At 31.5% G+C, this 15,664-nt stretch overlaps 2 protein-coding genes across 2 annotated transcripts; both read right to left on the bottom strand.

Moving 5' to 3' along the window:
• Positions 1-319: 319 nt before the first annotated feature.
• LOC101493652 (transmembrane 9 superfamily member 12) lies at positions 320-4,359 on the bottom strand. The gene is made up of 2 exons (XM_004502037.4): positions 4,199-4,359; positions 320-2,855 (listed from the first exon to the last, which is right to left on the bottom strand). The coding sequence occupies exon 2, from the start codon at positions 2,776-2,778 to the stop codon at positions 799-801; it is 1,980 nt and encodes a 659-aa protein (XP_004502094.1). The 5' UTR covers positions 2,779-2,855; positions 4,199-4,359; the 3' UTR covers positions 320-798.
• A 1,807-nt stretch (positions 4,360-6,166) lies between these two features.
• On the bottom strand, positions 6,167-8,052 carry LOC101493330 (uncharacterized). The gene has a single exon (XM_004502036.4). It carries the CDS (start codon positions 7,816-7,818, stop codon positions 6,283-6,285), a length of 1,536 nt encoding a protein of 511 aa, XP_004502093.1. The 5' UTR covers positions 7,819-8,052; the 3' UTR covers positions 6,167-6,282.
• Positions 8,053-15,664: the final 7,612 nt, after the last annotated feature.

Genomic DNA, 15,664 nt, shown 5'->3' with positions numbered 1-15,664 from the left:
ATGTACTGAGGAAGGGGAGGCTATTTAAAGCATCCAATGGAATCTTTTCAATAATAATACTAAAACTCAATTTTGACAAATATTTACTGAATTGCTTGAGGAATCCCTCACCGTTAATAGGACAGCTAATTATATTTTCCAACCCTGTACCTTAGAGATTCCACCATAGTAGGAATAGGATATAGGGAAATTTGAATCTATTAGTAGGTAGCCTTACATTAACCCGTGACCTTACATAGCAGCAAGCATCCATCTATTGTGCAAAGGCTCCCCTTTTTCAATATTTTCCATATCTAGAATAATATTATTAACTAAAATCTACAAGCATCCAGCTATAAAATAATATAAAAATAAACAGTACATTACAAAGCCAAAATTGTGGCTTGTGGACAATAGGTATAAATAAAATCCTCATAGAAAGTGTAATACTAGTCTTCTTCCCTATCCTTGAACGCATAGAAGATATAAAAATTGAACACCCACAAACATAATGAACATCACAATGAAATCTGAAAGTACCCATCTAACATTTTTCTATATATTGAAACGAGATTTAAGACAGACCGAGCAATTACAATTTCCTAAGAAACTTAGTTAAACTAGAGTACTTGAAACATAATGAGCTTAAACAGGTAGATGAGGAACAGACTGCAGATCACATAGCAGTATAAAATCAATCGATTACTAGCATCAGTTGCCCCACTATATTCTGCGATGTAATCAAGCTACAAAAATAACTCAGCAGAAGTTATATTGATTGATCTTTTACTTGGGTAATGAGAGATAAGAGTGAGAATCTCAATCGATCTTCACTGATGAGAACAAGTAATGGACAAAGTAGAAGGACATAAGAAAGCCAATGGTACCGGTCGACAACATGATTGCAATTGCCATGATTAATGAATAGCCAAGGTAAAGGGTAGCTGAGACAGGTCCGCTCAAACTCTGCAGGTCGAAAACCAAATAGTTAATGGAGTACAAGAAGACATAAAGAGCAACAGAACCTGAAGCATAGAATGCCTTCCACCACCACCGCCAATCTTCCACACACAGATGCATGTATGTGAGGACCACCGACACCTCAGCACAAACAACAATCAGCAATAGAAGAACAACCAACAGGAAACCAAACACGTAATAGAACCTCCCAAGCCAGATACTGGAAAGGATAAAGAAAAGCTCAATGAAGAGGGTTCCAAATGGAAGGGTTCCAGCACCAAGAACAAGAAGCCACGATGGATATTTCCGTGCAGGAATTTCCCTTGGAATCTGATTGGTCCGTACAGGATATTCAATTGGCTCTGCTTTTGTTCCCATAAATCCTCCAATGAGGGTCAGAGGTACTGAAATACAGAACCAGAGGAAGAACAGCTCAAAATACAAGGAAATGGGTATGGCGCCAGTACTGTTGCTGTTCCATAGAATAAAATTGAGTACTGTAAGGATAATGAAAGCAATTCCAGGAAAAAAACATGCAGCGGACCAAGATATTGATCTCCACCCTTCTGTTGTTCCCTTCATGGTCCTCCAAAGACGTACGCTGACATAGCCAGCAGCAATTCCCAGGATAAGATATAAAATGATCATTCCTGTTAGCAGCATTCCTCGGGATGCTGGAGACATGAAACCAAGTGCTGCAAAGACAATAGTAACAGCAGCCATTCCAAGAATCTGAACCCCATCTCCAACCATTACACAAAGAAGCTTTGAGCAATCAGGCTCCCTAAATACATCACCCACAACAAGTTTCCACCCAGAAAGCTCCTCGTTCATCTGAGCTTGTGCCTCTTTGTCCAATTCCTCATACCTTGTCAAATCCCTTCTTACAGTTCTTAAGAAAATGACAAAAACAATACCAGCTAGGAAAAAAATAACCATCAGTGAATTTAGGATCGAGAACCAATGAACTCGGGAACCCTCCATCTTCAAATAAGCATCCCAACGCGATGGCCATCTTATATCACTTTTCACAAATTCAACTTCATATGTGAATGATATTCTTTCTCGCTCTTTTATTACCTGATACTTGTCAAGCTCGTTTGGGCAGCTTACAGTAGAGATACTATCAAACATTTTGTGCTTTGCCATTACTTCAGGGTCATATTTAATACTACAAGGGACAACATGAAAACCAACTATTTCATACCCAGATGCCTTCTTCTTGTCAGCTTCAGTAATAATGCCCAAACCTTCCTCCCCAGTCCCAATAATTTCAACCCCTCTCCCTTCGTATTCATGAACCAATACAGTGAACTTCAGGTGGTTAATGATGTAATCTGCACTGCCATCAGGTGGAGTGTACCCAACAGGGAACCCTGTCCACTGGATTTTAACCCCATTTTGGCTAGTATATCTCATAACTGGCAAGTTGTCAAGGATCATATTCACTTGATACAGATCACGAGTTCGTTGTTTGAGTAGCTTTACCTCGTGCTCATTCAATGGTGATGTTGTACAGAGGTAGACAGTCTCATTTACATTCATTCGAAATCGGTAGGGTGAGTTATCAATCTGATCTCCCATAAGAAGTTCTCCAAGATTCTCAGCACTTTTCTTTATCCCACCAGGCGGCTGGCAGTAAGGGAGGCTGTAGTAACTGAAGGGAAGCTCGGTTTCAATAGAAGTCAACGAATTGACTTTGGCATTTATGAATTCTCCATTGGAGTAGGTATGCATATAGCTTCCCGGAAGATAAAAACCATTGCTAACTTGAGCAAAGACAATGACAGAAAGGAACACCCAGTAGGTGAAGGATTTTCTCACAGTTGTTAATTCCATTTCTTTTAACGCAAGACAACAGAAAATGCTGGAAAGTTTTCTGTGAATCTAAGCAAATTCCGACTGTGATTTTAAATCTACATAAGAGCAAACATTTCAATGTCAGAGGCCGTAGCAGTTTTTAAGCAATAGAGAAAAGAAACGTTAATAATCAAATTCGCCCTTCAAATATATACAGTTGGTCATATTAGTCTTCAAAGCCCGTTATTGACTGTTTTTTCAAACAAATCAGTCTTCATATTTGGTATTATGACAACTAACTAGATGGACAAAATGCCATTCAGGGACCTTTAGCACATTTTGTTTTATTAATGGACTAATATGAACCAATATGAACAATGTTGTACCGTTAGAGTTTTAAGGACTAACATGATTGTATAACAGGAAGAAACAAAATGCGTATACCCTGAACAGTAATGCACTCAATACCAAATCTCCATAAAAGTTTTAATTGACATTAAATGCCAAAGCCAGTTTTATTAAAAAGGTAAATATATAATGAAATTAATCTCTCAAAGTACAACATCAATGCTATTAAACTCATACTGGTCATAGACTTTGTCAGGGAACTAATTAAATGGGGAACAGGTTGAACAACATGACTTGGTATGTATATGTATATATATATATAAATGATTCCCATATGTTCTCGAAATTAAAGTGGCTTAGTAGTATTGGTAGGCTTTTTTGTACAAACGTAGCGGGGGATGACGTAATCACTTGTCGGATGACATGAATGATCCAAACACATGAATGGACTGGCCATGGTCCTGGTACACAGTCAAATGGGTTCAACTGGATGGGCCGGTTTTAATGAGACTATACAGAATCCTTCACATTACTTCCTAATCAATTAAATATATGCTTAAAGTCTTATTTTGTCAATACCTTGGAGACTAATTTAACCCTGAAATCCACATTCAATAACTAAATTGACAGACATCTAGCATTGTTTTCATCATTCAAAGGGTAAACCGAATGACTAAGCATTTATAGGGACAAATTTGACTAATTGCATAAAAAAACAAAACCCTGAAAGTGTACCAAATCAGATCCATTTGTCGTAAAGCAAAAGTGAAATAAGAAGAAAAGAGATCAGCTAAGCAAAAACCGTAAGCAGATCAATAAACAAAATTACAGTGTTCTACTTACATTGCACAATATCAGAATCACTACCGGCAACATTAACAACAAAAACTATCAAGTATGATAATAACAAAATGAAAATTAACCAGACAAACAAATTCAATCAACCAAAATCTCGACTAACAGAGCCACGTGGATCCGAAGTTCAAGGAAAATAAAAAGCCGAAAGAGCAGTAAAACGTGTGCACCGACACCGAAATAAACATTAGATCCGGGGAACGGCGTCGTTTCACCCTTAACATGAGTAATTTGAGAGAACGGGAGAAAGACTGACCATGGGATTTTGGTGAAGAATTGGAAGGAAGAGAAGGGAGAAAGAGATAGATCGATCCCAACTCAACTGAACGCAACGCCAAAGATGAATGTAGTTTTTGGGTGGGAGGAAGCAGATAGAGAGAGAGAGATCGAGAATCAGAAATGCGTTGGTAGTATGAGCATTCAACAAATGGCATTGGACATTTACTTCAATTGGGCTCGCTTCAATTGCTACTTATGGGCCAAGCCCATCCTAATAATCAGTTTTTATTACTTTACTAGTCAAAAACATTCTTATGGAAAGTAATCTGAATTTTTTATTTTTATTCACAAACTTTAGGACCAATGAATAACAAAAGTAGAAAAATTAAGTAAAATATAATATTTGTTTAAAGTTCTAATTTTGGTATAAAGATAAAATAAGGTCCACTATTTTTTATGCATATTCAACTATTAGGGTCTAATAATTTATAAATTTATAATTTTAAACATAAAATTTAAGAAGAAAAGCCATTGAAGTATTTAAACTTGTACATGCACCCAATATGTCAAGTAAGTAGAAGAGTTGATCAAGTTAGTATAAAAGAGTGAGTCAAGAACGAGGAATATAATCTTTTTCAATGAGGAGTATCGGCAAGCATAAAGAAACATGAGTCAAATAAATTCAAAATGAATATAGCTTTATGAAAGTTCAAACAAAGTGGAACTATTTTGACTAATTTGTTACAAATTGTTTACTGGTATTTTTTTAAGAGATTTATTTTTGGTGCAATATTTTCAAAATGAATAATCACCAAATATGTTCAAACATTTAATATGCGACTTTTTACTATATTATGTGATATATATATATATATATATATATATATATATATATATATTTTAAAATTTATAGAGAGAGAGAGATCGAGAATCAGAAATGCGTTGGTAGTATGAGCATTCAACAAATGGCATTGGACATTTACTTCAATTGGGCTCGCTTCAATTGCTACTTATGGGCCAAGCCCATCCTAATAATCAGTTTTTATTACTTTACTAGTCAAAAACATTCTTATGGAAAGTAATCTGAATTTTTTATTTTTATTCACAAACTTTAGGACCAATGAATAACAAAAGTAGAAAAATTAAGTAAAATATAATATTTGTTTAAAGTTCTAATTTTGGTATAAAGATAAAATAAGGTCCACTATTTTTTATGCATATTCAACTATTAGGGTCTAATAATTTATAAATTTATAATTTTAAACATAAAATTTAAGAAGAAAAGCCATTGAAGTATTTAAACTTGTACATGCACCCAATATGTCAAGTAAGTAGAAGAGTTGATCAAGTTAGTATAAAAGAGTGAGTCAAGAACGAGGAATATAATCTTTTTCAATGAGGAGTATCGGCAAGCATAAAGAAACATGAGTCAAATAAATTCAAAATGAATATAGCTTTATGAAAGTTCAAACAAAGTGGAACTATTTTGACTAATTTGTTACAAATTGTTTACTGGTATTTTTTTAAGAGATTTATTTTTGGTGCAATATTTTCAAAATGAATAATCACCAAATATGTTCAAACATTTAATATGCGACTTTTTACTATATTATGTGATATATATATATATATATATATATATATATATATATATATTTTAAAATTTAATTATCAAACTATATTTAAGAATTTATTATTAATTTAAATATTTTGTTATATTTATAAAAATATTTTAAATGTTAAATAATATACTGCGATATAATTATACTATTTTTTTAATATTTAAATTTAATTAATTTTTTAAAATAAAATAAAAAGATTTTGTCTTTATTACCCACGGGCCACGGATATCTTTGGTTTTTACTCTTTCTTCTATCCATCATCTACTGACGGTACGGGTTTTAAATTGCATTCCTGATTATGGATTTGCAATTATGAGTTGCAAGTAAATTTGTAAGGTCTATTTGTCTCTATGCATAAATTGTACTTAACACATAACCAGCAGTAAAAAAACATTACTCGTTTCATAGCGGAATCACTTTTCTCTACATCAAATTACACCTTACATTATCAAATAAATCCTCCAATGTTATTGTTAATACAATAATATCCCCAATCCAATTAACCTCTATAAGTGCCAATGTTAAAAACGGAACACTGCGCCGCTGGCCTGGACAACTGATCACCGGCACTCGCTGGACAAGTCATCAGCGTCGCCGGCGGCTCCATGCAGTTATATGATAAACACAACGACACCGTATCAGGCATCACCGTTCCTTCTTCCAGCGGTATCCCCGTGAAGTAGTTGTGCTGAAGGTACAATGTTCTGGTGCTACCGCGACACACGCCCTTAACATACTCCTCAGGAACCCTCCCCATCAAACGGTTATTATTCAAAAATAAGCTCTCAACTCCATCAAACACCGTGGACAGTTCCCCGCTAAGTGAGTTATGGCTTAAATCGACTATTGATCCTTGACCGTACGATGAGGATCCAATCGACGGTTCTTTATCATTAGGCCTTTGCGGAAGCCCACCAGAAAGATTGTTCCGTTGTAACAAGAGTGAAGAGAGCGTGGGCCTAAAGAAAAGTTGGGCTGGTATAGGCCCAAAAAATTGGTTCATGCTGAGGTCGAGAAACACCAATTCTGAAAGCGACTCTAACCCGTTGGTAAGTGGACCCCACATTCGATTCTGCGACAACGAGAGATAACGGAGAGATGACGGGATTGACGTTGGTAACGGTCCCGTGAGTTGATTGTTCTTCAAATCCAAATGAATTAAAGGAGAGGAAACGTTTTCCGGTAACGAGCCAGTGACGGAATTGGAAGCAAGGATAAGGATTCTGAGTTGCGGTAACTCGGTAAGACTCGGCGGGATTGACCCGGTGAGTTGGTTGTGACTGAGGTCGAGAGTGTGGAGATTCGTAAGAGAGGAGAACGTAGAGGGTATGGAGCCGGTGAAGCGGTTATTAGGCAATGAGATGACTCGGAGTTTGGTGAGTTGGGCGAGTTGGGGAGGGATGGATCCTGTGACGATTCCAGGGGAGAGAATGAGTTGGGTTAACTCAGTGAGTTGGGAGATGGATCGGGGGAGTGAGCCGGCGAGTGGGAGTGTGTCGGTGCCGAGTGAGAGAATGGTGACTCGGTTGATATTGGAGCAGGTAACGCCGGAGAATGAAGAGCAGGGATTTGGTGCGGTGAAGTTCCAGGTGGAGAAGAAGGAGTTGGAGGATGAGAGTTCAGTGAGAGTGTTTTTTATGGAAAGAAGAGCTTTGAGATCCAATGGGTTTATTTTTGGATTTTGTAGTAGTTGAGATTGAACAGAAGGGGGTGAGAAAAGTAAAAGAAGAATAAGAACCACAAAGGTGGCCATTCCTACAGTGCGTGCGTGTTTGTGGAAGCAGAATAGTTTTGGTGAAGAAGTTGAGGAGTGTGTAATTGTAGGGGAAAATGACAGAGCAGAACTTTTGGGGAGCTTTGGGATTAGTTTTGGTTGGTTGGGAGTTTGGATTTTGGTACGGTTGATGTGGTAGAGAAGTGGGAATTGGAAAAAGCTGAAGCAGTGAGAGAGAGAGATGGGAGATGGGTCATAAAATTGAAGGGGTGTGAGTAGTAAAAAAGGGTGAAGCAAACATGAATGCAATTGAAAGAGCATTGGTCATTGGCTCATTGCTCATGCAATTTGACTGACAGAGTTGAGTAAGTGTGGTGGGTCTCATTCCCGAGATCTTTGCAATGAAATTAACATGGGGCATTTGCATTAATGAACAAAAAGATGTTGGCTAACTTTTTTAGTTACAGGGAGGACAGCATGGTTTCAGAACTTGCCGTCAGCTTCAATTTGGTAGTTCACGAAATCGGAAAATTGGAGTTAATGTATTGTTCATAATTTGCACCAATAAATCGTACAATTTGAGCCGTTTTAAATAGTATCAATCGTACTGTCAAATTAGCACCCACTCTTCCTTCTATTAAGTTCATGTTTTGGTCACCGACAAAACAAGTTTTATTGGAAACTGAATGTAACTTCGTTCTTCAATTTATAATAATCCATATACTTTTAGTTACTAAATTTGCGAAATAGTTATTTAACCTTTTAATTTGTTTCACATCGATCATATACATCTTACCATTATGGTCATTATGGTCACATATTATTCATGTTAACGTATAATTTTAAAAAACAGCTGATTATATAATTTTAAAAAACTTCTACATAGCATAAATGAGATTGACGTAAAAATAAAAAGGTTTAATTGCACTTTTAGTTTTCTATTTTATCTGAATTATAAAAGTAGTCATCACGTTTTATTTTTCCTTAGTTTTAGTCTTTCAAATATAATTATGGTCGAAAATTTGATGAAATTTTATTTTATTTGTATTTATTTAAGTCACATCATGTCTCAATATCTTATATGCAACAATTGTACCTAAAATTTATGCTCATAAATGGTGTAGTACGGCTTTAAAAAATGAAATTTCATCAAGTTTTGGACCAAAATCATGTTTGAGGGACCAAAACTTAGAAGAAACAAAATGGGGAGACTACTTTCGTGATTCAGCTAAAATAGGGGACCAAAACTACAATTAAGCCAAATAAAAATTAAAAATTTATTTTTCATGTTCTTTTTTAAATAATTGTTTTATCTCCAATGGTCACATTTATCTCTAACCCCTATTGTTTATTTAGAAAATCCTAAATGTAAAATTCTCAAAAATCCAAAACTTTAAAAACTACGTCTAACTAGAATTATATGTAAGGTAAATATAATGTATAACTCAAGGAGACCTTTCTACGGTTGTCCTTTTTCAAAGTTATTTGTTTGTAATTTTTGATGTGGACATAGAAAGCATAACCAATGAATAAAGCATAGAGAATATTCAAGGTCTTTGAACTCCAATGACAAGAGTAATGTCAAAGAAGGCAAATGAGTCTCTAAATAACTTGATAGCCACTTTATTTGAAGCAAGTCCAACTCATGAAGAATTAAAGCTAACGATGGTAAATTATGTAATCCAAATTGAAGAAGTTAAAGAATGAAGGCTACATCTATGTGATCAAATTTTAATATTAATTTTAATTAAAGTAGTAGGCTGAATTAGTAAGAATATTCGGGTCTAATTGTAAAAATTTGAGTTGGATCAAATTTAGAGAACTTTTAAGGTGGTGCCACTATAAAAGGAAAACCCCAAATTGATGCAAAAAAAAAAAAATTTGAATATATTGTTATTTTGGGAGGCTTTGCTCTATAGAGTTCTTGAAAGAATTCATTATGAACTTATCAAGGTTGTTAATCATTGTGGCCTTATGTTTGGCTTATCAATCCATAGTTTGTGGTGTCATTCTGTTTTTGGTTCGTTTGTTGAATTATAATTTTCAGTTTTCTTTACATCAAACCCAATACACAAATTTTATCAAGTTCTATGTTCAATAACTTGTGCTCATATATCGCATTTAACATTGTCTATTTCGGAGATTCAACAACCTAACTTGTGTTTCATAACGTTTTCTTTCACCTCATTTTGGAATCTCTCGATTCTGAGTTTCGCAGCTCCGTTTATTGCGTTCTCCAGCAAAACATGATTTTGCCTTCAATCTGTAAGTTTCCAACCTAAAACGATCCTCAAAATGATTTATGACAAAGAGGATCATGTCACTAAGAATATGCATAATGTTTAAGAATATGTGTTTTGTTGTTAAGTGTATTGTAGGGACAGTTTGATGTTGATTATTGTAGATAATTGTTAATCTAGCAGGTGTTTAAATCTAATTAGAGTTTGAATATATTTTGATCATGTTGATTATTTATTATTATGTCACGGTATTCAGAAGATGGAATCAAACACGTTCATTCAAATTAATCAATATAGTACCTATATCAATAGTGAACCTTAGGCTAATGAAGTGACAAATCCATTGGCCTAAAAAGACACGGCTCTAATTGTGGTTAATCGGTTAAACCCGCTTGTAATGATTTAAAATGCGGCAAACCCCATATATATATATGGCATCCCACATTGTACTTTGCTTTCCATCGATTTTGCAATGTTTTCCAGCACTAAATCCACATGTTCCACACTTTTTTTCATTGTGCCCTTTAAAATGGTTGTGTTTGTCATCATGAGTTACAAACAAGAAAATAAGTTTGATAGGTTGAATTATTTGTTCCATGTGACTTTGATCAGTACTAATGTAACGCTCGTATGATTTTGGTTAAACTCTTAGAAATTGAGAAAGAATCATCGAGTATCTTTCTAGTTCGACTAATATCATACTCAACTTGTTAGACATCGACTCACTTTTAATTCGAATGTTGTCCGTTCTATAATAATAATTCAGTTTATTTTTTAGTGTAAACAAAATCGAAGCCAATTTTATCAATTTGAATTAAACAAATACAACAATCAAAATCACACCAAAACGACGATTAAAACAATATCATACTTAGACGACGAAATCACATATAACACACAAAAGAAAAGTTAAATTTAGGTGAAAACTATTTATTTATAAATAAATAAAATAATTTAAAAAAACGATGCAAATGATTAATTCTAAGCAAAACAAATAACTCAAAATCGTCAATCTTCAATGGATGAAAAAAAGAAAAAAGTGAAGGAAAAAACTAAAAGAGAGCCAATTAATAATTAAAGTTTCTTTTTGTAAATAATATAATTATGATGAAAGATAATATTTCAAAATAACTTTTATATATATATATATATATATATATATATCGTAAAGATTAATTGATAGCCTGGTCAGATATTTTGAACGAAAGGCAAATATTTCTTTTGTTAAGATTACCTTAATTTGAACACAAAAAGTTAAATATGTTTTCATTGCTATATATTTTCAATTTTCTGTTGTATTTCTATAAAATAGAATAAAATAAAAATTCAACTTTTATTACTAATAATGTTTTCCATAAACCCTTTTAGTTCCATACTTCCAATAAATCTCTACTGCTACGTGAACTCACTTGTTCAATTTGTAGCCCGTACTCGATGGCCTCTTAGTCCTAACAAGTTTAATTGCAAAAATTAAATAACAGTTCAAAAAATCTATACAACTCTTAATAGTTAGGTCAGTCTCAAACACATGGATCCTCCTCTCAAAGAAGTTATGAGATTTATGGCATTATTAAGCTTTAAATTTCATCATTTGTATATTCTTTTTTAGCAGTGCTATAAAAAAATAGTTTGAGGTCAAATTCGAAAAGTGAGCTTTGATGAATTTTCTATTCCTTAATTGAGTGTAGGGGAAAATATCCATTTTATTCATCTTTCATCCAATCCATCAAATTATAAATTCATCCAATCTATACATTACACAATAAAATGGTTAATGAATTTGATTCAATCCATCGATTTAAAAATATGGATGGATTTGATTCATCCAATCTTCTTTTAAAAATTCAATGAATCACATGTATTTTTTAGTGCAATTCAAAGAGTTCATATATTTATTTTAAAATATATAAACTGAAGAAAATATGATTACATAATTATATTTATTATTTCAAAAATATATTTTTCAAAAAAAATGTTTCTTTTTTACAAAAAATATATTATTTCAGTACTATTTAAAAAATAGGTTTTTTACATTATTTTAAAAACTGTTTTTATAATATTCTAAATAATTAATTTTAAATTTAATTTAATTTTAAAGTTAAAAACTGATTTTATTTTTATTTTAAAAAAATAATTATTTTTTGATAAAAAAATATTGATTTTACAAAAAACTGAATTATTTATTATTTTAAAATGAGTTATTTTCGTTTAAAATTTAAATGATAATTTAAATATTATTATTTATTAATAGAAGGAGATGATGGATCGTGCCCGCCGCCGGACACCCTCAATCACCACTTTACTATTAAATTAATAATTATATTATTTATTTTTAAATATTAGAAAACTATTTTTAAAAAATAATATAAAAAATTGTTTTATTAAAAACAATAATTAACTTATAAGAAAACCGTAATTAAAAAACTTTTTTATTATTTATTTATTTAGAACTAATAATTATATTCTTTTAAGTAATAAAAAACAGTTTTTAAAAATGATAAATAAAATTATTTCAAAATGTTATTATTATTATAGATGTTAATATATTAAAAAAAAATATAAAAAACAGTAGGTGGATATCCATTAAAATAATATAATAGATGGATTGAATGGTTTTTATTTTTAACGGATAAATTCAATTAAAAGTTTTTAAATAATTTTTAATAGATTAATGAATTATTTTTATACAATATCTATTATCATCTAAATCAAAATTCATCCCATACATTCATTTTACCACCTCTTGGGTGGTTCTTTAAGTTCAAGAAAGCTGGATTTCATACTTCTTATTAGATATACAATTATTAAAAATCTAAAATGTATATTTTTAATTTTTAATTAATAAATGATAAAAAAAAATTATAAAATCTAACCCACTCAATCAAAATAAAAAAAAAATCGCATAAAAATTCGATATACACAATTTATAACTACATAAATTTTATTTTTAAAATTTACGATTATACAACTTGTTTACCATAAATTTTAAAAATTCGGCATGTACTTTTTGTTTTGAATTTTTTTACTTTTTTTTTTAATAGGGATAGAAAAAACATAATCATTATGTATAGATTTAACTGAAGCATTCACAACTAATAAAAAAATTTAGTCACGAAAAGGTGTAATATTATAGGCAAGAGAGATTGATCGACAAAATCGAGTAGTTGTTACCATTACTTGTTGTGGTCCTCAAAAAAATATTTTAAAAAAAATATTATTCTAAAAAATTCAACGAGAAATGAAATTTCCGGGGAACTTCCCGGAAATTTGAAATTCTGGTGGTTAGGAGTCAATAAGGGAAATTTTAAAAAATGAAATTTCCGGGAGTTTCACTCGAAAATTTGATATTTTCGGTATTGAAAATAAACTACCGGAAATTTCAAATTTTCGGATGAACCTCCTAGAAATTTCATTTTTGATGAAATTTCCGTTATTGAAAATGACTACTGGAAATTTAGTTCCTTCTAAAATTTCTGATGAAGAAATATAAATTGTCCGAGTATAATGATACTTTTTAATATTTAGAGTTTACTTAAAGCTAATTTAGGCATTTCAAACTTAATTTTTTTTAAATAGAGATACATGAATTATTGAGGTGTAAGAAATCCAACTTTCTAAGTCCAATTTACGAAAATGGATCTCCTTTTGTCTATGCGCACAAGGACGTACTTGTGCCTCAGTCTTTATAGAAAATTTTACCCTATCACTCACATATTTTACTTTTACACTCCCATAAATGCAAGGAAATAATATTTTTGCCCTCGTATAAATTTTAAAATTTGTAAAAAAAAAAACATCTAATTTTATGGAAAAACTTTTTATAAGTTTTCCAGTACACAACATATATTCCGAAAACTTTTTACAAATTTTCCGGTAAAGGAGTTACACTTCGAAAAACATTTTCCAAGTTTTCCGGTAAAGTAGTTACACTACAGAAAAACTTTTTCCAAGCTTTCTGAGAGAGAAGTTTATTTTTTTAAATAAAATAAAATATATTGTTTACCGCAAAACTTTTTCACAAGTTTTCCAGTACACACTAAATTTTTTATTTTATTTTTAAAAAAATTAGTACCGGAGAAAACTTTAAAAAAGTTCTCTCGTAGAAACCTTTTAAGTTGATAAAATAGTAAAAAAAAATTCAAAAACATATTCAGCATTTTTAAAAATTTATAGGAGTATATGTACAAATGTGGGGTACAATGTAAATAATTTTCAGTCTTTTCCGCTCCGTTGTTTTGGAGTCTAATTTTTTTAACCCCAAAGATCACTACGATATCAAGTAGGTATTGTTGAGACAAAATCCCTCTCAAATTATTTTAATGATGATAAAATTATTTAAAAGATTATGATTGTGGTTAATGACTAATATGTACTTTTGAGTGAATTCATATTTGAAAACAGGTTACTCATCATTAAGATAAAAAAAGAGAAAAATTTGACTCAATCCATCAAGTCTTCAAAATTAGAGGATATACAGACAAGAGGATGAATCCTTAAGAGGATGAACTTTCAAAGTTGCAAAATATTCAACATCACTGAAACATGATTTCTTGTCATAAAGAGAAAACAAATGATCAGTTTTAGAATGAAAGAAAAAGCAATTTACATGAAAGAGGTCAAAGGCCAGAGTTTATATGACAGAGGATGGACTGTAAGAGGATGAATCTGTAGTTCACTTCATCCTCACATGTTGAAAATGATCCAACACATCAACGTACATAAAGGCACTAGTTAACAAGACAAAAATATAGTCTTACATGTCTTGAAGAATGAAAAAGGAAAATGACAGCTCATATCCAAGATTCTAGGAGGATTGAACCTCATGTACGAGGATGGACTTAATTAGTCCAAATGACAGTTGTATGTCATTTTTGTAATTATGATTAATGACCTTGGACTTTTTGATTAAGTCCCCAACGGTCATAAAGTATTTTGACACATGGATAGAGCGTCACAAAATCTCTATAAAAAGAAGGGAGCTCTTCATCGTCAAATACACAACAACTATACATAAAAAAAAAAAATTCTAAAAGCTATCAAAAGCAATTTCCATCATCTCTTTATACTTTCTATATTACACTATATATTTGAAATATCCTTTAAAAAGTGTTAACTAAAGAGAAATATCATACTCATATCACTGTGTAATTTACAAGTGAGTTACACTTGAAAATAGTTGAAACTTGTAAGAAACAAAGTTGTAAGCTTGGTGAGGCTAAAGAATACACGAAGTGTAACTAACCCCTGTAAGATGTTAATCTATTTGATCCTTAGTAAAAAAACTCACAAGTGTGTGAGGACTGAACGTAACCTTCATTGGATGAACCAATATAAAGTTGTGTATGTCATCTTCTATATTTTCTCTTTTATTTATTCAGCTCATATTTAAAGTCTTAAATTTCTGTCATATGTTTCTCGTCCTCTCATAAAGGATAGTGATTTAAAACACTTTAGAAAATTTTAAAACAACAATATCTCTATTCAGCAATCTTCCAAATAAATAAATAAACAAAATGAATCCATAATTAACAAATACTAATATTAATAAAAAATAATATATATATATATATAGGTCTAATAGACTTTTTTGTAAGTGCGAGTCTTGTTTATTTAAATTAATAGACTTTATAAAAAGTTTAAACTTAACTTTTTTAGTAAAAAGATTAGACAAAACCACAAATACGTGAGACCATAAGCCCATAACAAATGGTATAGCCTATTCTCACTCCTACTCATATACCAATACTTACATTTTAAAACAGAGTAATTTTTATTTTACATTGTCTTTCAAAATTTTATTTCCAAATTCAATATAATCTATTCAAACAATTAACTGTGAAAGAATATGATAGTTTATTTTGTCATGCGTGTGTCTCTTATTTTGACTAACAGAATATTCAAAATTTCAAATGCACATATTAATGTCT

Source organism: Cicer arietinum, chromosome 5 (genome assembly GCF_000331145.2).
Source record: "Cicer arietinum cultivar CDC Frontier isolate Library 1 chromosome 5, Cicar.CDCFrontier_v2.0, whole genome shotgun sequence".
NCBI classification, from domain to species: Eukaryota; Viridiplantae; Streptophyta; class Magnoliopsida; order Fabales; family Fabaceae; genus Cicer; species Cicer arietinum.
Note: the sequence above shows the minus strand (reverse complement) of the source record. Positions and strands in the feature narration are given on the sequence as shown.